Below are 24,697 nucleotides of genomic sequence, written 5' to 3'. Positions count from 1 at the left end.
AGGGCAGCGTTGAGGGCATCTTTCATCCTGGGGCAAACGTAGAGCATTGGAAAGATGTTCTGCTACAAAAATTTTGCGACAAGCTGCCATCATCTCCTGCAGGGCAAATACAGGAGTCTACTGTTGAAGACAAGCCATCAGAGCCTGCCTCAGGTGCTGACAGCACTTCTTTAACACATCCACTTCTCTAACACAAGCCTTATTCTCAACAGCAGCTGCTACTGATCAAGCTGTTACTGATCGGGCATCTTCTCCTTGTCGGCCAAAAGGCAAAAGCAAATTTGTCGGAAACAACATGGCCTAGCATCTTGTGGGCAGAGGGCTAGATCAGCTTCTAGTCCGCTGACTGCATACTCATATCCAGTACAGCGAGCCAAATGTGCTGTTGTACAGGCCCGAGGAAGACCAATTGATCTTTTGGAGGCAGGAGAGAAGGCTGCATGACGGATGGGCAAGGCTCGTTTCCAGCCACCTGACCCGCCTGCCATCTAGTGTATGTTCAGGACATATTTCCAGCTCAGCACAGCGGTAGCTGGAGAACAAAGAACAGAAATAGTCTGGACTAACGTGGCAGGTTACTGATAGCGTATGCTATTTCATCCCAGGACTCCGCATTCTGCAAACAGGGCATACTCCCGAAAACAGCTTGCCAGCAGCGATTCAGTTATAACAATCATGTTTGTTCTCAAAAACACAGCAGGCAAAACTCAGCACTTACTTAGCTGTAAAAGAAGCAGCAGATTACATTTTCAACAACCAAATGTACCACATTTACACATGATAAACCAGGCGTGGTGTTCTAGGTATGCTACTTTTAAAATTAGTTATCTGCTTCATCTGTTTAGCTGTCTTTCAGGAACAGAACTGCTTGTGCCAGATATGCACAACCGCTGATTAAACCAGCGGTCCTCCGCCACACCAAACCCTAGCGTTCAGGTTAGTATATCCACCACCCGTTTGTTCCCTTCTGTGCCGAACAATCAGCCGTTTTCCATAATTTTTCATTTCCATACACCCATCAATTTAGATTGTTTTTCTTCAATGACATCTTCTAATTTGCAAGGCGAGTGAGTAATAAAGGGTAATAAATTTGGCTTAAGAAGCAAGGATGGAACTGAGAGTAGAATATGTCTCTACAGATCTCCCGGTGAATTTTCCATGCAGGTCCGTATTTTCTTGCCTCAGGGAAACCAAATCAGTGACAATCAGTGCCTAAGAGTTGAGTCTTTCCTTATCAAACAAGAGTTACCTGGGCTTTCTGACAAAAAACACTTCAAAGAACATCAATGAGACATTTTTTATAGATACATATAGATATAGATATGAATACATACACTCTTTTTGTTGACTGGTCTCCAAATCCATGGAAAATAATCAATATTATTTTGGAATTATCAAACCCAAACTCACACACATGTTCAACAGTTGTTTAATTTCAAAACTGAGTCACGATGCTTTTGAGATCCAAATGCAGACACGCCTGTAACAGACAAAGTTCAGGGAACTCTGAGCTACGGATAAGCAAGTCAGCTCTGGGAACACATTAAAAACAGGCACAGCAGTGCAGAGCTAATTGCCTCCTACCTGGGCTAATTAGCTTTTATGCAGCAGTGCAGTAATGCAGCTATCCTGCCTGTGGACCTGGCACTGCTTTGCAACTAAGATAATGACCTGAAATCACTGCAATGCCTGGTCAGCACCGTGGCTTGCAGTCATCTTCGATGGAACAGACGATGAAAAGAATTAAGTCAATTTTGTCATGGCCGGTGATGAATCCTTTTGTTGCTCCAACTTCAATGAATATAAACATATGTGCATTTTGCTAAATTAAGACATACATGCGCATGAGATCCGTCTTCTTAGGAGTATGACAAGACTCTCTTGCCCTACTTTTGGTGCTGCACTATCACAGCAGCAATAACACGGCAACTTTGCCTTCCCTGTTTCCTTCAACACGCACTTAGGCTAAAATCAGCTGCTGGCTTCTGGGACAGTAACATCTCCGAGTCATTGCCTGCAGAAAGGCTTCTAGCTAGAAGTCCTTTTGTCGGTGTAACCTAGTGGAAATGAAAGAAAAAGATAAAATTATCGTACCTCTTAGGTTTAAAATATTGCTTTTGAGGTAAATTGTTTTCTGCCTGACACATACAAGAATGGCTAAATTTTAACACAGACCTGGGGCTCGTGTTTCTGTTGTACAGCACAGGGTTGAGCAGAAGAACAGGGAAGCTGAAGCAGAGGAGAGATGGCTGTTACAAGAATCATTCTTTTCGTGTGTTCGATTTTCCAAGAGAACTTGAAAAAAAAAGCCAATTTCATCTTTGCTTCATTCGGCCACCACAGGGACCAGGAACAAGTATAGATCTTTTAGTTTGACTGCACACATTCCCCTCATTTCAACAAGCGGAGTAACAGCAGCAAGGTCTCAGCCTCTTTTTTTTACTCTTAAGCTGAAAGAATAGCTCCGCTCACCCAGGCTGTAGATCAGGCAGTATAGAGGGTATCAGTCACAAACATTTAGTCAGTTTGTTACATGTATTTAACAATTAATCGTGAAATTACAACACTGAAACCTTGCTGCAGCACTCTGCTATTAAATCTTTGCTTGGGGAATTTTTATGAGGTTTGGATTAGGAAGGTCCCACCAGTCCTATTAGTGGGAAATAATGTGGTTTATTGATATTTTTATTTCACCAACTGTGTAAAAGTGTCCATTGGGCAAACCTGCCTTCTCCACTTCCCCAAGGGTATTTGTGAATAAATAAGCATTAAGACTAGTGTAGTTCATTGTGCAAAGCAGGGACACAAAATGCAAAATGTGAAGAAAGACCTCTGCTTCTGGTTTGGGGCAAGGGGAGGAGGGCGTGCAAGAGGGTGTCTCCATGCGCTGGGGCTAGTGGGTGGGCTGCGAAAGAAAGAAGCAGTGCACGCAGCTATAACCTGGACCTCCCTGTGGAAGGGTACTGCACGACTGCAGCCGCTGCTGCTGCGTTTAAGAAAGTGGGAGGAAAACTGGATTCAAATTGTAGCTGCAGTGGGTCCAAGACAAAGGGCAGAAAACATTCTCCATTTGTATAAAATACAGATTTGTATGTAAATATTCAACAATAACTTCTCTAGTAATGAATAAGAAATAAATTGCTTATTTGACGTACGATAAAACCAATATTTTGCACAGATGAGGCAGATGACACTTGATTTATATTGTCTTGCAAAAGCTTCAGACAATTAAGGAGAAAACTGTTCTGAGACTTATTACATTGACAAAATACTGGTACAGCTAACAGCAATATGATTCACACAAAGATCGTCTGGCATGTAAAGCTCGTTTTAACAGATACCAATGTGACATACATAAAGCTGTCAGGCTTTCTCTAAAGGACAGTCATCCACTTCATGTTTCAAGTGCCAAATTAATTATATTTGACATTTAATTTATAACCTAAGGTATTTTAGATTTGGAGCTTGACTATGATAACAGCAGATTAGAGCAGTGCTCCTTTTGACAGAATCGATTTTTCAAATTATTTTCCTTGTGTGTGAGTGTCTTGATTCAGGTTTTTGTGTATCGAGCTTGCATACAGGACACTGACACCTCAAAGCAAAGTAGGCTTCGTTCGCCTCCTCCCCCAGCCATTCCGTGAATTATTTTGCACTTCGAAGCAAGTTTCTTCTGCAGTCTTAATCACAAAGCTCCACCTAATGGAATGAGGGTAGAACTGTGCACAGAAAAAGAAAGGGAGGGAGACACTGCTAAGCACTGTTGTCAAGCGAAAGCTGCTGCTGCACAACCGTAAGCAGTTAGTCTCCTCCACCTAATTTGTAAAGTCTCCCCAGCCAAGGGCTTTAAAAACTTTGAGGTGGAAGGAAAGCCCCCCGCCCCCAAAAGAAAAAGCTTTAGCTTTTCATCTGACTGAAACTGTAACCTTTTTCTTGTATCCAATCTATTTCAGTCCATCGATACTAACATTTCACATTGGTAAGTCTGACCTTCTAGGTTCCAAAGTGTTTAAAAATTATAAATATATAAAATAACCTGTAAATGTAGATATATACTTACTGATGTTTCATTATTGAAAGTGAAATCTTTCAATAATGAAGCAATCAACTAGCTTTTTAAAAAATTGGCAAAACATTTCTATCAATCTATCCACTGAAAATGAAGGTTTGCTGTACAATTTTAGATCATTCATTGATATCACACTGGAACACAGCTGGAACACTAGCATTTCAAAATATTGCTGCAGGAAAGGGACTGAAGAATTAAAAAAACTTTGCAAAGAGCAATGCCATTTTCAAGGCAGAGCAAGTTTTTTTTTTAATTAAGTGCTTTGCAGATGATAATATAAAAGATCGGACAAATTCCTGCAAAAGCTTAAAAATCCACTCATGATTTCAGAATTGCTCCCCTCTCAGAGGAAGGCTCCATGGCCACTTTCAGATTTTTTCTGCAACAGAAGGTACAAATCTAAATGTCACTTTGTATCAAGATAAAGCGTTTCACTGAAGAACCAAGATATTTGTCAGCATCATCTTGTTTAAGATGACTAACGCAGTGATAGCCCTGACTCTGTATGCTGAAATTGTCAGTAGTGGGACAAGACTAGCTTTTTGTTTTTAGTAAAAATTGCTACTGTGGTATTTAATAGTTTTCTATGAAGAATTACACTTTGATATTCTGCACAAATAGACCTGCCAATCTAATTTTTTAAAAATTTCTAACATTTATAATCAGATGTAGAGGTACGACATCTGCAGCAGAACATCTTCAATTAGATAGAAAGGTGATTAAATCAGGTCTTTAACAAATCTCAAATACACTAACGTGCAGTTAAATCAGGCTATTTCATGGCCAGCTCAGGTTTGTGTTTTTTATTGCTTAACTTCCCTACTTCCATTCACCATGGTTCATTAACATGCTCTTCTTAACCCTACTTCTATCCCTCTTCTTCCTTTGCTGCCCTTGACGGGCGCACAGAATGGCTCGGTTCTGTGCAATCTCCATTTCACACGACCTCTAGTCACGTAGCGCTCTCTGAAACTTCAGCTTCTCCGCTAAATTTGGCTACACTTGGCCAACAAGTTCAAAATTTAGGGTGTGGAGGAAGGCAGGCCTGGGAAACGGATGGAGCAGCAGTGTAATCCCATTAGCCTTGGATCCCGAGAAGCCTGAGCGAAGGGAAAGACGCGGCTCTGGGTAACCGGACGGTACGGCCCGGAGGCGCCACAAGACAGCGCCTTGCAACTGCATTAAGCGATCGCTCGAATCACGAAGCGGCAGCGACGGACCGGGCACGGCAGCACAGCGGAGCGGGACACCCCTGGGTGGCGGCGGGCCCCGACATGCCTCCAGCAGCCGAGGAACCGCGGGGCCGGGCAGTAGCGCTGCGAACCGAGGGCTGCGTGGGGCTTGCACCGGGCTCAGGAAAGCCACCGGCTTTCGTCCTTTTATTTGTCTCTGTCAGAGGCAGAGCGACGAACCCAGCAGCAGCTCGTGCCCCTTTCCGGGAAGAAAGCAGCCGTTCTTTCCGTTGGGAAAGGGAGGCAGTCTCCACCTCGAGCTATGAACTGACTCTGGCAGGGCCGGGGAAGGCCTTGCTCTGGGAGGCCGCGGGGCTGCTCGGCCACCGAAGGACCCGGCCGTGGAGCGGCGGCCGCGCCGACTTATACCGCCCATCCCCGTTGCGCTGGGGCTCGGCTGCTGTTACTCCCTTGGAGGCGGTCCCGGTCCCGCACCCCCTCAGATCTCGCCCCGCCCTCCGGCTGAGGCCACACCCTGAAGGCGTGGCTTAGCGCGCTCCTGTTTGGCCCCCAGCGTGCCCATGCGCAAACCAATCATGTAGGCGGGGAAATGTGTGTATCCGCGGCTGCGCATGCGTTCTTAGTGATCGGCAGCGCTTTCCCCCGCCCCCGCGGGGTTTCAGCGCAAAGCCCAGCTCGGCGCATGCGTTGGCTGTGTCGAGCGTCTGATTGGCTGGTCGGGTCCTTCAGACCAATAGCACTGGCGGTTCCTGTGGCGGTGTGGTGGTCTCGTCTTCCAATGGGATTGGTGGTTGTTGTCAGGTGGCAGCTGTGGCTGCCTTTCCTTTCCCAGGTGGTTCTCTGCCAAAGATGGCAGCTGCCGCGCGGCCGTGGTCGGGCGTGGAGGAGCTGGCTTTGCTGGAGAAGTTGTTGGGCCTGCCGAAAGGGAACAAGTACGGCGTCCAGGGGGAGCGGAAGGTGAAGGGAGCGAGGAGGGGCCGGGAGCGGGCAGCGGCGTGCGCGAGTGTCCACTGATCCCCATCCCCAACGGCTCCTTACCTCGCGGCATCTCCTCACGCCTTCCCGTCTCGTCCCCGCGCGGCCATTCCCCCCAGCACCGGTACGATGGTGGCTGGGGCCCCCCACGCCCCCTTCTCCGGGCTGGGCCGGCTCTGTGTCGGCCTCGGCTGGGCATCTCCGCACGGTCGCATCTTTCCTTTGAGCGGGGGTTTCACCTTTTCTCCCTCAGACCTTTCCTTCACCGCCCGCTTTTTCTTGTGGCAGTAGGGTTTCTCTACGTACTCGCAGATTCTGGAAACCTCTTCCCTTTACCTGTGGAAGAGTTATCGTGTGTTGTTGGAGGGATGTCGGCTTAAAAAATACTTGTTCTTACACTATTCTCCTTCCTGCGTTTTTCTGGTGCCAGTGCGATTACATTTGTGCTGGTGTGGCTAAATTATGTGAAAAAGATACGTTGTTAATATGAGAAATGCATCTGTAGTGAAGAACTGTTGCTCTTAAATATTTTTTCTTTTTAAAGTGGATGTCTTGACATTTTGAAGTTTGTGAGGAAGCATTAAATTCCATGATTTAAGAGGCACTTGAGGCATGAAAAATGTAACATGGGGCTGGCTGAGGATGTCACAAATGTGTGAGGGCCTTTGTGTGATTCTGTCAGAGAAGGACAACAGGGAAGAGAAGCTGTGCAGTTGGTTTATGCTTCTGTATATTTCTTTTCTTGACTTTATTTACTGTTTATGATTAGAGTCCTGAATAACAATTTATGCATTCTTTGGTTCCTTAATTATTTAACAACCCAACTGGTATTTTAATGCGCTACTGTAAAGCATAAGTTTGAGAAATCAAGTGACTGGATCTGTCTATAGTTTTTCTAACTGTCTGTTCAGTGGAAAAATTGAATAGCAGTCAAAGACTCTTGGTGCAACTGCAAAATGAATATTGTGCTTTTAACTTGCATCTTATGTTAATCTAAACATAGATGGGCTCCTCTATGTGGTCAGATACTTAAGAAAAAGAATAATAATTACATTTTCATCAGTTTCTCTTCTATCTGATGTCATAAATGACTGAACGGGCTTTAGTCTGTTGCAGTGAGTTTTGATTCATTCATTTAATTTCTGACTCTTAGTGGTTCAGTTTTCTTTCCCACAGTTTAACACCTGGCAATGTCACTAACAAAAACATGGCTAAAACTAGAGGTCTGTTGTGTTGTCCTCCCCTCATACCAGTAAACTACTAACTTCTGTCAGAGTATTTGGCAATAGAACAGTAAGTATAAATAAGCATTTCAGTAAGTCTGGCTACCGTACTCTGTTCAGAGAGAAACTCGATGTTCCTGACTTTACAATCTTAAGTCAGAGTCCTGAATTTGAAAATGAGTTAAAAGTTAGTTAATAACATTTCTTCCAGTGTTAGAACAAGCAATATTATTTCATGCTAATGTTGGTAGAATTTGATTAATTGGAGCTAACAGTGTCTTGGTTTGTCCACATGCGTAGGTCATGTAAATTTCTTCTGTAAAAACTGAAAATAAACCACCCCAAAGAGTAAAAAGAGAACATATGTGGGATTTTTTGATGTTACTACTTTTAGGATGAGTGCTTCTGATTTCTGATATATTGCTTTAAAGATGCTTTTGAGGGGCTATAAAAAAATCTATTATTTTTGAATGAGTTGTTGAGTATTACACTTCTGTTTTCTCTTGCAGGTTCCTATTCTTCAAACGAATAGTGGTTCTGGTCTGACAGGATTAATTACCATAGCTGCCCACCTAGTTAAAAAGGCTAAGAAAGACCAACTGCTTGGAAGTAGTGCAGAAGAGAAAGCTGTTGTTCAGCAGTGGTTGGAATATAGAGTGACTCGAGTAGATGGATGCTCTAGTAAAGAAGATACTAGAATAATTCTGAAGGTAAGGAGTACTTAATTACTTTACTACTGGATTTTGGACTGACTAGACCTTGAAGAAGATTACAGTGCTAATGTGTGTACGTATGAACAACCAATTAATAAAACTGAGAAAACACTGAAGACTTGACAGTATCTTTAAGTACTGGCTTTTATTCTCCTTGTTGCTTTTCACTTTTATTGACAGAAGTACCCCAACAACGTGAAATGGGAGGGGAAACAGCTTAAACTGTAAAATACATGATGCAGAGCTCTTGGAGTGTTTAATGCTGTACACTACCTAGAGCATTCCAGATAGTTTAGAGATTATTCAGTTGTCCAGCCTCTTATTAGGCAAGACACCAGTTTCTTACTATTTTCATAAACTCTGTTATAAACAAGTTGCGTTGTATTTCAAGATTCTTTGACCTTTTTAAGAGCTATTCTTACTGATTTGGTAATTACGGAATACAGGCCATACTTCGTGTTGTGGTATTTGGTATTGATACCAAAAGGAGTTACTGTACAGAATTGTGTGTGAAAAGTGAAATCATAAAGGAATCTGCATAACTGCCCTTCACATCGAGCTACTTTGTGTGATGGCTCTGGTCTACTGTGTTAAACTTTTCTTGCAGTCTGAAGCTTACTTCCTCTTAAACAGGTGGAAGGAGAAAAGAGTATCTCAAGGGTCACCCTGTTACTTGAGCAACCCTAGATGGCAGGGAATAGATAGCAAAACTTACTCTATTTTCCTTTTTACTCCTTGTGACTGGTAATTAGTATTTTTGCTGTCTTGTGGGAATGGAGCTTGAAGAGAAAATTTGCTTTACACTGTTCAGTGCTAAGGGCTCTGTTTACTTAGTGTGTATGAAAGAGCAGTGAAATTCAATCAGTTTTTAAAGTGTTTATTTTTTTGAATTTTAAAAAGTATGTTTTAGATGGAAAGTACGCAATGCTCAGTGCTACTAGTGAGTCTGGGTTTAGAAATAGCTTTGTGAGCTGCAAGGTAGGTTGACTTTACTTAAGGCTAGCAGAGTCTTAATTAATACTTCTTGCGTTTAAGTGTGGTGAGTCTGAGTCAACGAGAACTATTGCAAAAAACAAATATAAACTGAAGCAGCATTCAGGAGTTAACGCATTGTGTTACTCAAAACCAAGGAAAATCTTTCATCTTAAGATGATGCAAAGCAAAACCGTGTTAGTAATCTGTTGTCCTTGTCAAACTGATGGCCTCCTTGATCTTGAGAACCTGGAATATCATGCCTGCTTTACAAGGATCAACTTGGTGAAAGCCTTAAAGAACCATTTCTCTCACTTACACCTCAGATAATTTAAATTATCTTGATCTCATTGTATCTATGGAATATCTTCCACTGGTTAAGCATGAGTTTGTTTATATTGCTTCTCTTTTTGTAACATCTCTGGTGTTATTTTGTACATGCAAATGCTATCAAAACCTTTATAGTCATGGTTACTCTACAGATACAGCATGAAAAATGTCTACCCTTTGGGATTTTCAGAACTTGATTGAAGGAGGCGTTGACTAATCAGGATTTAACTTCAGGTTTAGCTGTACTTTGAACAGGTGGTATGAGTAGGTGGCCCTCAGAGATCCCTTTTGTCTAATTAATTTTTTTTTTAAAACCTTTTTGACAGATACTATCTAAAGAATTTCAGTTGTTTTTCAAACAAATGTGTGATGCCTTTTGTTCTCTCCCAAACTGTGAGAAGGACATATGAGAATTAAGAATGAACTTTTATTTACCCCTCTTGCCCTTCACACACAAAATCACACAGAATCATTAAGGTTGGAAAAGACCTTTAAGATCAAGTCCAACCATCAACTCAACACCACTGTGCCCACTAAACCGTATCCTGGAGTGCCACGTCTACATGTTTTTTGAACACTTCCAGTAATGGTGACTCCACCACCTCCCTGGGCAGACTGTTCCAATGCTTGACCACTCTCTCTGTAAATAAATTTTTCCTAATATCTAGTCTATCAAAAAAACCAAAAGCGAGTTTTCTGTCTTGTTACAACAAAATACATCTGCTCTGGATGGCTTAAGGGATGTGTGTGCTGACAAAACAGGCATTTGCAGAACTGCATGTGAGTATTAAAACTATATGCGGAGATGTTTTCGTGCTGAAGCTGGTATTTCTCCTCAGTTTTAGACTTAGCAACACTGGCAGTGTAGAAAAGACAATGTACCGAGATACGAATATGTAGGTAAATCAAGTGTTTCCAAAGACTGACAGTCAGTGTCACTTCGGGGAGAATATTTGCCTTTAACTATATTCTAATAGATATTGCCACTTTAAAATCTTCCTTCCTCCCCCCACCCCCCAGCAGATGTTGAATGGCCAGAATTTATTCTGGTACAGGGCTGCTCTGGAATTGTTCCAGCACTAATAATTTCATAGTATAGCAATTAAGACTCTTTTTTTTTTTAATTTGTTCTCTTGCCACCATGATTAATCAGAAAAAGATGCAGCCTAGCATTAAAGTATACTATGCCAAAAGGGAGTATGGGTGAAAAAAAGAAAAACTAAAATAGGGAGGCAAGTCTGAGATTGTAGTTTTACAACGTGTCTGGAATACACAATGGCAGTCTTGGGACAGTTGCAGCCTAGAGCCACAATTTATAATAATCTGTGCCAAAAACAGTTCAGTGACTTCTGCCATAAACTTTAGGCTGCCTCTATTTAACCCTTAACTGAGGTGATGTGGTTCTGAAAAACATCAGTAAATAATTGGTTTAATGTTTGTTAATTTGAACAGGAAGGGGTTTCTGTTGGCCTTAGGAAAGCAGGTTCTTAAATTGTTCCTACTGATATATTCACTAAAGCTGTTACTTGTCGTGAAAACAATCATGAAGTAGTCAGTCTCAGAACTTAATTTACCACTACCAAACATCAAAAGAGCAAAGGCTCTCACATCCTGTGGAAAAGAAAGTTAACATAATGTATTGGTTTTTTCTATTAATTCAGAGCAAATGCCACACTGGCTCAGAACCAGTCAATGAAAGCGCTTTTTGAGTTTTGGCTAACTTTGATTTGAGCTCCTGTACTGAGGAAAATAAACGGGAGCAATACCTCTGGACTCTTCTTCAGCAGATAGATCATATCATGATTGTCAATAGCAGTGATAACGTAATATCCAGTGCATTATGTTAACTTTCTTTTCCACAGGATGAGAGAGATTTTCATTTGCTTTTTTGAAGTTTGGTAGTGGAAATTAAATTGCGTAGGAAAAAACATCTAAAAAATTACTGAGTAGTTATGCTTGGTAATTAGTGGTTTTTCTCAATTCCTTCCCAGAAGACTAGAACCTTTGTGAAACTTTTGTGCCACCAAATGTCTACTTTGATGTTAACTGATTCCATTCAGGAGATTTGAAAGTCTCTGCTTCGTCAATTTTAGATACCCAAAACTTGAGGGTTCCCCCGCCTCCCATCTTCAGAGGCATGTTGTAAATAACTGGGAGCTTGTACTTGAATTCACAGAAAAGCTTCCACAGAAATGTAGAAATCTCTAGTCTCTGAAGGATAATTATAACCAAGAATTTTTGTGTACTACTTTCAGTGTCTCATTCAAAAAATACTCCATGATTTCAGCTAGTTTTGTTCTAATTTCCTTCACTGTCTGGCTGTAATGATGAAATCCAATTAGAAATATGAATAAGACAGCTTCAATTCTTATTTAATGTGCTTGTTTGAAAAAAAATCACTGTTTTCACAAATATGTAAGCAGGGTAATCCATGCTCTGTCCATGCTGTTAATCCATAGTTCTTGTACACTGTTCTTTGACAGACTTCTAAATATGATGCCTACCTACTTTGGCAAGCTTGTTCAGCGAGCATTTTTATAAACTTTGACTTTCTGTGTTGACTTCTCTCCTGTTCTGTTAGCACCAGGATATTTCTGTGCCCTTACAGGTGTAAAAGATTGAATTTTGGTTATTTGAGCAACATTTGTTGACGACTTTTCTTGTGTCTGTCTTTTACAGGAAGCTCAGAATGTTGACTATAATATTCTTCCAGACCAGGGTTAGTTGACTGTTTATCAGTTAGAAAAGTCTTACATGAAAATTAAAAATATGGCTATGTCTCAACAGTGAAATTCTACTTTTCTTGGATATGGCTGCAGAATCCTTTTGTAGGGTTCTGCATTGTCAGAGGTTTGCCTGGGGCATTTGAGAGTGCTCAGCTCCTTGTCTTTGCATGGTGTGATATAAAGGTATTTAGGGCATAAATGAGCTCGAGAATATTGCTGACTGAAAGGATGTGCTTCTGTATGTGAGGGAAATACATACACCATCAGTCTGGTGGTGTGAACAAAGTATCCAAAACAAAGTTGGAGTATGATTAGATCCATTGTAAGCTATTGAGTCATTGTAAGAAGCAACTGTCACTCTGAGCTGCAGTCTCATCTTGGGGTGGGTGACTGGAAGGGATTCAGTCACCTTAATGGGTGAATTGGATTACAGACAATTAGCTTGCATACTTAAAAAATAGTAAGCGACACTGTGGGGTAGCCAGAAGTATGCCATGGATGGGATGTGTTGAGCTGTCACTCTAGATACAGGCTGTAAATTGGATTTTTTTTTCCATAGAACAAGCAAATGGAAGTCCATCAGTTAGTCCATAAATAATGCAACATGTCGTCTTTCCATTGCTTTTTCCCCCCTCATACCCAAAAATGAAATTTGAATTGCTACAGTTGTTCAGTGAATATTAGTGCGTCAAACTGCAGTTATGTCTTAAATACCTGTCTGAAGTTTGAGAAAGGGTTTCCTGAGGGACAACAATAAGTTCATATAGGTACAAGCAATTTACGAGACTATTTTCAGTCATTTCATACTGGAATTGTATATACATAATCAATTTAAGCAGTGATGTTCTGTACATGAAAGGCAATGATACAAATGACAGCTAAAAGATCTGAATTTCCTGGATGTAATAGAAATTCAAATACAGTCTTACATTTGTATTTTCATTAATCTCTGCAGGACAGAAACACTATCTTGGTTTAATACCGTGGTCACTTAAAATTCCTGAAAGTCAAGCTTTCTTAACACAGTTGGCTATTAGCCAATAATATAATCATCTATGGGAAGCATAACCCGTGAGGCAAGATTAACTAAATGTGCCTAGTAGTACACATGAAAAAAAAAATTGTACCGTGGTGTTTCTGAATTAGCTTACTTACAGAATGAAATTGGAGTATCTGTCTGTATTTTATGGGAGGAAAGTACATGTTCAAGAACAGAATTGTAAACTAATGCTAATTTATCCAAGACTAAACAATTTCTGTCAAGTTCCATTTGCTCAGTTGACTGACTTCATAAAATTTGGTGAACCAGAATAAATAATTCTTCACACTGTAATGGCTTACCTTGCCTTTAGTGTTTTAGAATGCTTTTATTGATGAATATTTTGAGTATATATGCACAGTATATTCAAAGAACAGATTTCTACTTTGTATGATATTAACCCATCCTGAACAACTGGGCAAACAATATTTCTGCATAGAAACTAGGTTACCTCTTGAAGATATATAAAACTAAGAATTAGTATGCCATAACTTCCTTGATGCAGAAATCCAAAATTTTGAGCAGGGAGATAACTCTGGTGATTGTACCTTCAGAGGTGATGATCTTTTTACTTTAGGAAATCATGATTCCATACCCTAAACTAAGAAGGAAGCGGGGCGGGGGGGGGAATATAATTTCAGGACTTCAGGGGCATTACATCTTATTATAATACATGTTGAACTTCTGGTTAATGAAAATGAAAAATGCTGTCAGAGAATCTGTGTCAGAATAGTCGTCTATGATTTTTTTTTTTTCCCCTAGTAAACAGATCTCTAGATATTTCTTTTCTTCCTGCAAGCTTTTTCTTCATAACATTGCATTTGCCTTTGTATTGTGTGTATGAAATTCCACAGAACTGTAGTTACATGTTTAAAGTAACTTGAGAGCTAACTAACATCAACAAAGCAGCAAACCAGTCTAAAGAAAAGAAGCTATATAGCCAGGGGCAGATGACCTTACAGAATTTTAACTATGCAGGGGTTAATATCTTTCCCTGATTTGCTCTAAGAAAAGAAATCAAAGCAGACATAAGGACGTTTAAATATTACAGAATTGCAGGAGTCCTGTCATTAAAAGGTTATCAAAGAAACAGTAAGGTGGCATAATGGAGTCAAACTTGTCAAATTCAAATGCAAGGTCAGATATTTTAAAGTCTCAGCATTTTAGTTTAGTGTTTTGAGGGTGTTTTTTTATGTATGCACTGTAGGATATCTGCGTATCAGTAAAATTATGGAACCACAAAAACTGCAATATGCTTAAGGCTAAATGTAATTTTTAAATTGTTCACTAATTATTAACCCCTTTTCTTTGCCCGAGACTTCCTTTTTAAATAAAAGGTTCCCTTAAAATGGAACATGCTGTAATTGAGACTGAAAAATTATTTTAGGGGCATTTTGAAAAATGCTAGTTATGTTTAAGCTGCTTACCTCTGTTTCTGGGGGAGGGGGCTTAAGAAAGCTGGCAGGAGATCTCTGAGGGGAAAAAAGTGCATTTACTACAAGCCTTTTTTCAACCAGCAATGGAATACTAACAGGGAGAGTTTCCAACTCCAAGGAAAAGCTGGGAAATTCTTTTCCTACATTTCTGAAAAGAATATTATAAAAACTAAAGCTTGCTTATGCTGGGATCAGGGTTAAAGTAGATGCTGTTACATTTCCCTCTTCAGAGAGAAGTAGGAGGCAGTAAGGTGCATGAATTAGGTGAGAAGTAGGTAGGATGCGGAGAAAAGGAAGGACAGGTAAAGAGATAGAGCTGATGTGTGATGCCTGTGTTCTCAGGAGTGGTACACCTGAGAAATGACAAGTCTGTCAGCCTCCTGTTTTCCGGCAGAGAATGACTGCATACAAAAAGCCATGAAAAAGGGTCTTTCAGTAATACAGATTTGAAATATTTACTCACTGAACCTAAATGGAATCCTTCTATTACCCACCCTTATAGGTCCTGATCTGGGATTGTTGAGAGAGAGAGAGAGGTGATCTTAAAATGCTGAAGCAGTGCTCTCTTCCTATGGACTCAGATAGCAACTGAATTGACAGTATTGGTCATTAAGAATTGCTAGCAATGATTTCAAAGTTAATAAAAGCAGGCGTCAAATGATACCAGCTAATTTGATGGGTATCAAATTACTAGCATTGAGCTTGAAACACATTATTTGTCTCCCAGCCCACTATCCCTTTGTGTTTCCCTGGTTCTTACACATTTGCAGTTCCAGAACCTTGCTGACCAGCTGCATTGAGTCCTGGAAGACAGGAGAAGCTGCTGCTGGAAGAGCAATATGCTCTCCTTTGATGATAGGACTGCATTTTCCACTTACCAAATGTTAAACATATAACAGTGGTGCTTCTGAGTCATATGTGCTAATAAAATAAAACAAAACCAACATAACTCTTGCATTTTTTAATTTTATAATTTTGGATTCCAGTGATTTGAAGCCAGGAAAAGACAGATTTGAAAGTATTTCTGTGGAGTCAGCCTAATACGTAAAATAAATCACACTTGTATGTACAGAAATTTGAGTGGATGTAAGTGGGGGAATTATGTGCCAGTAGCAAGCTGGCTAGCACTTCATTTAGAGACCAACATTTAAATTTTACTGAATTCTTGCTGTCCAAGAATGGTGATATTTTAGTTTATTATCTTGACACATTTTAGAATTTTTTCTTCTTTTAATGTTTCTCCTTTGTTGAGTTGGGATAAATTAAAGCTGGCATTTATTTTATATGCACGGTCTCCAGAGGAAGTTTTGTATTATTTTTAACAATTGCCTTAATATTTTGTTTTACAAAGTTAATACTTCAGCAGTATAATGACTTTTTCCTTTTTAGGATCTTAACATACACCTTGAAGATAAAGTCTACCTTGCAGGAAACATTTTTACCTTAGCAGACATTTTGATGTACTATGGATTGCATCATGTCATGGTAAGTGTTATTTGCTTTATTTTTACATGTACAACTATCATAAATGTTTATCTATCTAAAGGGCAATTTATTCTTGTAGAAGTTGACCTACTGAATTGATCAATGACAACTACAGAACAAAAATGGAGAGATTGCTTACAAGAACTTCAAATAACACTTGTTTAAGTTGTTAATTTCTTTACTTTTTTTAATATTTAGCCATAGATCTGTCAAAAGAAGTGTATTATCTGTAGTATCCAGAATGCTTTAGTTTCCTCTATGCAAAGTAACAAGGACAATACCTTTCCCTCTGTTTCAAAGTATGAGGACTCTATCTGTTCAAGTCATGTTTCAGACTGCTTACAGAACTACATGGGGAAATAGATAAATGAAACTGAAAGGACATGTCAGAACTGAAAGTACTAACCTTGTTAGTATTGGAGAAATGTTGCTGGTTCTATGAAAGATGCACAGAAATTAAGTTCCTGAAGGACGAATGCGCATAAAAGTGTCAGCCATAACAAAATGTCATTCGTATTTCAAGACTTCTATGATAAGACTTGATAACATACAGAATATGAAAGTAATATGAGAAGCTAGTGCTTAGGAGGAAAACAAAACAAAAAAAGTTAAAAAAGCTTGTACTGAGTGGAGAAGGTGTTTAGATTCTTCATGGTCAGGCCAGGATTTACTATGAAGTGCTTATAAATCACTGCACCTCAGTTCTGAACCCCAAGTGGTATTTTAAAGATGAAACAATAGAAGTTATTTGTATTTTGATGGCTAGAATTTGATTGTAAATGAGCTGTCCTTCTCTGGAGTTAGTACTACTAAGCAAACCAAAAGAGTTATACAAAAAGTGCTGCTAAATTTTTGGAGAACATGACTGATTTTAAAATTGGGGGAGAGGGGATATTCAGAAACAAATGCATATGTGTCTGGTTTAATTCAATCTGGTGAATGGTTGCCTAATACAATTAAAAGCAGGGCTCTGGGAGAAGAGGACAAGAATGCTACATTTCAATGGGGCGGGGGGGGGAATCAAATAATAAAATACTACCAAAAGTGAGGGAGAACTGTCTTGACTGTCCAAGAGTAAAAGTTCAAATGAGAGTGTGTCAAGCAGAGGAGAGGGAAAGGAAGCTTCATTTAAGAAGGTTTTTGAAATATGTTAGACTAAGTCACTTAGAATTAATTCTGTTAAATCATATTTGCCTTGTAAAATACCTTTAGTGGGATAGATGTGTTGACCAGAGTGTCAGAATGGATTACCTTTCACATCTGATATGTAGACATAAAAAAAAAAATGTGAGTACTTTTTAAAATACGACTGTATATGCTGTATGAGAGTATGAGTTCAAATGAGACGTTTTTTAAAAAAACTTTGGCAGGGGAAAATCAAGCATGTTTTAAACTTAGAGTTTGCTCTAGAGTAGACCACCTAATCAAGAAGAAAAGATACGAGCTATTGCTTTGGGAAATAGAACAGATGGTAAAAACAAATGACTTGGTGCTCCTGGGTGCCTGCAACAATCCAGACACTACTTGGGACAAGTTTATAGTACAACATCTGTTTCTGAAATATTTGATTTCATGGAAGATAATTTTCTGAATCGGAAAGGTATAAAGGGCAAATAATGGGGTGGCTATCCTAAATAAAGAGGAAAATCTAGAAGCTACTAGCTAGGAATTACATGTATCTTTAAGGTTTCAGAATTGATTAATATTAGTACTTAACTATAGAGGTAAGATTGTGAACTGTAGAATCCTGTGATTTATTTTTTTAATTATTTTTATTTTTCCTGTAATGAGAAGAGATTATGTCCAGAGCTGCTTCTCTGCCCTGAGTTTTAAAGGGGTGGGGAGAGGCAGGGAAAGTTGCTGTATCTCTTAATGTGATGTGTCCAGGGAAGCAGTTTGTCATATCCACCACTGTTTCAGCTAAGCCTTTTGCAAAATAGCAATAAATATTTCCTATAATCCTTCAAGAGGAGGTAGAAATGCGAGGCATGGAGGAGAGACCAGGAGTTCTTGATGTCCATCAAGCAGTCTAGAAGATTGATCTGAAAACGATACTGATAATGACCTTTAGGATTAATATCTCTGCTTTTCATAAATTAATAGCTACATGCTAGCACAAACATTAGTAATAGAATACTGTAAATATTAGTGACATGCCATGATCATCCTGAGTGAGCCAAGTATTACTAAAACTTTTTTAAAATCTTCTCATGCACATTTCAGTGGAAAGGTTTTTAAGATCACCCGATCCTTTTGCTCACTTCTTCACCTGTGGTTTCATTTTCCTTTCTTAGTGTTTCTGATACAGATCACACGTCTTTGTATTCCTTGCCTCCTCCCACCTTCATTTTCCTCTTACTGCTATCTGTGTGTGGTTCTGGAACCTGATTCTTCACTGTCCAGACTTGTCCATTTGAACTTACTAATCAGTTTGCTGAACTGCAGCAACTCTTAATTTTGCAATTATATGCCTGCCTTTCATTCCTCCTCTCCCTTCTAGTTATCTTAATAAGCACAATAGTACAATGTGTTTAAAAATTATATTGTGGGAAAGCAATTAGTATTTTAATAAGTGAGAGTCAGATTCACAGGTGGTGTTTCAGGCTTCTTGCACACTGTGTCTATTAATTACAAATATTCATTTGTAATAATGAGGCAGGAACTAAATTGTATATATTGTTCTGCATCATGATGTAGGTCATAAACACCCCAAAAGTGTAATGCTTGATACTAGCTATCTAAGTGAGCTTTTTCAAGTCAGTGTGACTTACATTGTCATATGTGATTACGTGTCTCCATGTATCTAATATAGATATTGTTGTCTTTAGATAATTTGATTATCCACATGTATCTAAGTAAATATGATAAACAATGAAGTTCTACTAGGTTAAAGCATGGATTGCAGAGAAAACATGAATTTGGAAGCATTGCTGCAGGATAGCTCAGGCACTCAGTAAGCTTGACATTCCCCCCTGTGGTAATGAACTCATTTTCATTTTTTTTTTTAGTGTAAAATAAAAAAAAGTTTGCCTATTTTTATTCTTAAATAAAACTGGACTTGTGCTGTTTGAAAATACTTAAGAGAAATAATCAAGATGAAGGTTGATCTGTTCTTATACTTCAAAAATCTTGTCAGAACAAAAGTAGTAGTCTCATATCTGTATGTCTGACTTGGAAATTTCTTTAATAAGGTCTAGAAAATAACTTATGGGTGAAATTTATATCTGCAAATGGGATTTGAATTTGAACTGCAAATTCAGTCAAAATTTTGGGGTCAAATCAAGTACAAAACAAAGTTGTTCTCCTCGGGTCAGATCTACTAATACTGAACTATATAATGAGACTGCAACAGTAGTTTATTTTCCGTAATGAACTCTTCCTGTAATAAACAGATTGCCATGAATTTTTATTAATATTCACTGATATGCTGCTTGTCTTAGTACTGGGATAACAGGCTTTCCTTCTGAAGAATGGTGCTAGAAATGGTACTTAAATTAAATCACAAAAAACAATTTTACTTTGAAAAAAAGATTTAATTTTGAGCATGTTCCTTTAACAGTAGAAAATTAGCCAAAACTATGTGAAAGTACATGTATTTTATGAAATACACCATTCAACTGTTTCTGTTTTTTTTCTTTCCTCCAAATCTAAAGGCTAAATTTTAAAAAGTGGGGTAGTATCTTATCCTTTTCTTGATGCTGAAGAACTTCAGATGTAGGCAGGTATTTTTTAGACTTCCCATGCATGTGCAGGGTGTGGGAATTTATGCCTGCATCCCTAATGTTACTGAAGGCAAATATAATTAAAGCTTGTGTATTTATAGCCCTTCTAGAAACTATTCTAGTTGCATTGTATGTTGACCACCTTGGTTACCCTTTGTGAGCTTTGTAGTGGAAGAATAAGACTTTTTTTTTTTCCATGACACAAAAAAAGCCTGTCAAATTGAGTGTCTGCTTCTTTGCTATTAAAATAATTGCTTTAATAGCAAATAATTATTTTAACAGCAGAACAGCAGCCTTTCTTAACTTGGGGGAATTATCTAATTTAATGAGGAAGAACAGAAAATACCCATCTAACAAAATGTTGTAAAAAAAATGCCATGGAAGTGATCTCTAAACAATTAACCTAAGAGTTACGTTCTAAGTAAAAAGTAGAGCATGCCACAAAGTGCTTTTTAATATATTTCACTGATAGAGTACATTATGTAAATAAGTAAAAATATCCTGCTTGTTGTGCCTAGAGTACAAAAAGGGGGGTTGCTGTTAGAGTAGCTGTCTGTTTTGCCCTTCAGATGTTTTTTCACTATGCTAACAGAATGGAGGAGGACTAGTTTTCCAGACTTTATTTTTGATTTACATGAGAGAAATAGGAAGATCGAGAATTATCAGTATCAAATTATGGGGAGGAAATACTGTATCTGCTGCAAAATCTGAAGTTTAGTTCAACATTTTCATAACTAATTATGAAATTACCCATTAAAGACTTTGAAAAAGGGTATTGAAACAATAACTTTAAGTGTACAACACTCGGGGAACTTAGTGTATTTTTAGTACCTGCTCATACTTAAATACTTTTCTCCACTTTGAGTAATTTTAGATGGCCTTAGGGGATACATGTTGCTCTTTTCATGCTCTGTTGCTTTGTAAATGGTTCTACAGCTTCATACCAAGGACCAGCTTCCAACTGCATTAATTATAACAAACTGCAGGTGATCAAAAGCATCTTCCCCTAAATGGATACTGCATGGGGTTTTTTTGTCCTGAATATACTGTACTTGTAGAAGCTGAGGCAATTTGTGAAGCACTCAGTGTTACACTTTAATAGCTTCCACTTCTTGTTTGTAAAGCCTATAAAAATTCTGGAGTCTTTCCCCTTATCAGTGTTATTCTTTCCCACCTGGCTAATGCTGATTAATTCTCTTGTGTTTCTAGCTCAGCAAAAATAATATGTGGCTGTGCTTTAATGGATTTGTCTGTGCACTTCTATCAGACTATATAGCTGTAGGAATAGTGTTTACATTTCCATGCCAGCAGCAAGAAAGACAGATTTTCTCATACTGCCTGAACTGGGGGTTCATAACAGTTGAAAATTGCAGAAGTTGTTGTGGAAATACATGAGCAGTTCTATGCTTGTATTCTGGCAGGTGAGTCCTGTAGGAAGAAGAGATACTTGGATTTAGGAGCAGCTGCAAGATACCTGCTTTTTGGTTGTTGCTGCAGCTACTGTGCTCTTAAACTTCACCGTTAATAGAGCTTTAATGCTATGTGGCATTGGCTTAGAATTCCTTCCTGCAAATCCTTGAAATTCTTCTTCCTTGGTACTTTTCCAGTGGTTCATCTTCTAGTATATATCCTTCTATTCTTTTTACCTCTACGTGTTTAAAGCTTTTCAATTCTAAGCCAAGTGCTGGGCTGTGTGAGAGAACAGTAAGGAGAAGCAGCAAATGTTACAGCCAGCTCTTGACATTGAAAGGGCTAGTGTGTCACGAGGTGAAATTCAGCATGAGACTTAGTTTTGAACACCAGCTTTTCACTCGTACAGCTGAGTAAATGAGTATGTGATTTAAAGTCTGTTGGAACATATTTGCTTCCAGCTGTCCTGTGCCCAGGATCAAATTTGCAATGAACCTGCATTACCCATGAAATCTGGTGTTTGTAGAACAAGGCATAAGGAATACGCCATGTGGTTAGCTTTTGAGGAGGGGGATTAACCTTGATTAGCTTTAGAAGTCTGAACATGAAAAATATTAGGCATGTCTAGCTAGTGATTTATCTGTTAAAACTACCTTCTCAGGTGTACCCTTTTTTGTTGACTGCAGGTGTTGTCAAGATGACTAAGTTAAGCACAATGGCAAACTTGGCTAACTGAGAGTGAAGTGAGGTGAATCCCACACTGAATGGGTTAAGTATTGGTGAGATAAGATAGGGTAGTTCAAGTGAAGATCACATTTTGTTCCTGATACAGTTTTTGTAGTCTGTTTTGAGGCTTAGTCCATTAGTAATTCAATTGTAATAACTCAAATTGTGAGGAAAGAGATTATTGTCTAAACTGTGAAACTAACTTCATTCCAAAGGAATGAGACCTAGAATTGCTAATCAAGGAATGGTAATACAGGTGATACTTACAGGATGGGAATAGTTCTACTGCTGGCTTGAAAGACTGAAGTAATAAAAGACTTTATAGCAAAGCATTGAGGATGTTGCTGACTTCAACTTAGGAGACTTTGAAAGCTATAGGTAACATCTGTAATTGTAGGTGACTTTATCTGAGCCAGTCCTCTGATGAAAGTAAAGATAGGCTTGAAGCTCTTCATTAATCTTGGCCACAATTGCTGTGGCAAGGAGCTGTTGCAATAGCTGTATGATAGTTGGAGGCTTCTTCCTAACTGATCTTGCAGCTGTTTAGGTCTGGGTTAAAATAAGCAAGTGACTGTGCTGTAGACTTGAGAACTCTGGTGAGCAACAGGACATCAAACTGTAGGAGTAAGTGATAGTATTTTAAATACATTTATGAAGTATGGACAAGTCAGTTTGTTTTACTGTAGTAATTTGAATCATGCCATTGCTCTCAATGTGAGCTAGTACACCTGAACAGTGAAGTCTTATGCTGTGCTGTTTCTTATAACTATTGTGTGACTATTGCTCAAAATAGAAAACAACTTTCAATTTTTCTATCCAGCCTGAAATTGCCTGAAAAAAAAGCTTTATTCCTGTACTTATAATACACTTTGAAATACAAAGTAGTTGCTTTGCCTGTGAGGCAAGACTGCCTGCCACGTGGGAGCAATATGAAAGACTTGTGTGTGTTGTGGAACTCTTCCTTGCCCCTGCCAATATTGTATGCTAACCCTATGAATAATCCATGCTTTTTCCCTCTCTATGATACAATTATATTATTAACACCCTACAGGTCTGTTTGAGTAAATTAAAAGTAAAAACATCTTTTGGGCTGTGAATTTTAGTATGTGAAATTAAGATTAAATATTGCTGGACTGTCACAACTTCTTATGTGAGTTGACATGTTAATGACACTAATGATGCAGTGCCTTGTGTTAGTGGTGCTTTGTATTTCTTCCCCCCACAGGTGGACCTCACAGTGCAAGAAAAGGAGGAATACCTTAATGTGTCTCGTTGGTTCAACCACATTCAACATTATCCAGGTGTCCGACAACATCTGTCTAATGTCATCTTTATCAAGAACAGATTATACACTAATGCTCATTAAGGAAAATCCTAATGTCATGTTGGAAAGGTGTTTGGGAGCTTAGAAGTTATGCTGTCCAAAACCACTAACTTGCAAATACTGGTTTGTAACCTTCTGTACGTGAACCAAAACTGTTGATGCCTCAAATAATACAATTGCATTAAATTGCTATTGTTCGTTCAAGAATTTGGAGTAGTTAAAGAATTGCATGATGTATCTGATTAAATGCAACAATGGTAGAAAGATGGAAATTGAGTTTTAATTCACTATTTTAAAAAAAAAAAGTTCTTTCAATTAAACATTCAAGTATAATTACATGGTCTTTGTAGGAAAGAATTACTTATTTTCCTTCAATTATTCACTCCTTTTGCTATTTATTGAATTTTTACGTATGCCCCGCTTTCTTTTCATTTTATTTTCCATGGATGTTTATGCTAGTTTTGTAACAGTTAAGAGCTATATTGTGTGCCAAGGATGTGAAAAAGGGAACATGCAAATGTTACAAAATATTTATGTGACTGAATAAATTATTTTAAAACTGTAGTCTTAATTTGGCTGTGAAACTTTTTAGTTTTTCTTCAGTAAAGAAATGAAGATTTTAAAAGGTTAGCTGACTTGCTCCTGCATTTTGTGATATATGGACTCTTATTTAGATTCTACAAGCATTTTCTTCCAAACTGGGTAGCACAGGTAGTGTTTTTCAAGATTTTTGCATATGTTTCACTGCATATTTTTCACGCAAGTGCAAATGCAAGTTTTGACATCCAAAAAAAAAAAAGACCCAAACAAAAAAAAGCCCAAAAGCCACACACCACCCCCCCATTTAAGATAATAATGAGCTAGTCTGTCAAGTTCACTCTCAATGTTTTAAAGCTTGTTTTAAAGCCAAAGACAGTATTGTTGAATCAGACAGCTGGCCAGGTCAGTCATTTCACTGTAGAATGTGGTCCCTCCATTTTTATTTTTAACAAATTCAAAAGTGCTGCATAATGTCCTAAGGATATATATGATTGGGTAGTTACCTTCTGCACAATTCAGTTAAAATTTCTTTTAAAACAAAGAAATACAAAAATATTTTTATTTTTTAGTTGATAAACTTATATGTTGATTTCTACAACAGTGTTCAGCAAACAACTTCTCAGTTGTACTTTCTTTTGTCTCACCTTGTGTGCTACTTTAGGACCATCCTACCCAGTAAGGTAGGTATAAAGATATACTGAATAGCTGTTTGAGTGTTTTGAATGTTATAAGGCCTTAAGAAAAAAGTAGGTAGATAATGAGATTAGGAAATTAAAATATATCCTAACACATAAAAGGATAGAAGAAAATTGCA

At 38.6% G+C, this 24,697-nt stretch overlaps 1 protein-coding gene across 1 annotated transcript; it reads left to right on the top strand.

Moving 5' to 3' along the window:
• Nucleotides 1–6,111: 6,111 nt before the first annotated feature.
• EEF1E1 (eukaryotic translation elongation factor 1 epsilon 1) lies at nt 6,112–23,385 on the top strand (the record flags this gene model as incomplete). The annotated part of the gene is made up of 4 exons (XM_081996960.1): nt 6,112–6,219; nt 7,970–8,170; nt 16,066–16,161; nt 23,245–23,385. The coding sequence occupies 4 exons, from the start codon at nt 6,112–6,114 to the stop codon at nt 23,383–23,385; spliced, it is 546 nt and encodes a 181-aa protein (XP_081853086.1).
• Between the last annotated feature and the right edge of the window lie 1,312 nt (nt 23,386–24,697).

This window comes from Phaethon aethereus, assembly GCF_964289735.1.
Source record: "Phaethon aethereus genome assembly, chromosome: 2".
Lineage (NCBI taxonomy): Eukaryota > Metazoa > Chordata > Aves > Phaethontiformes > Phaethontidae > Phaethon > Phaethon aethereus.
Note: the sequence above shows the minus strand (reverse complement) of the source record. Positions and strands in the feature narration are given on the sequence as shown.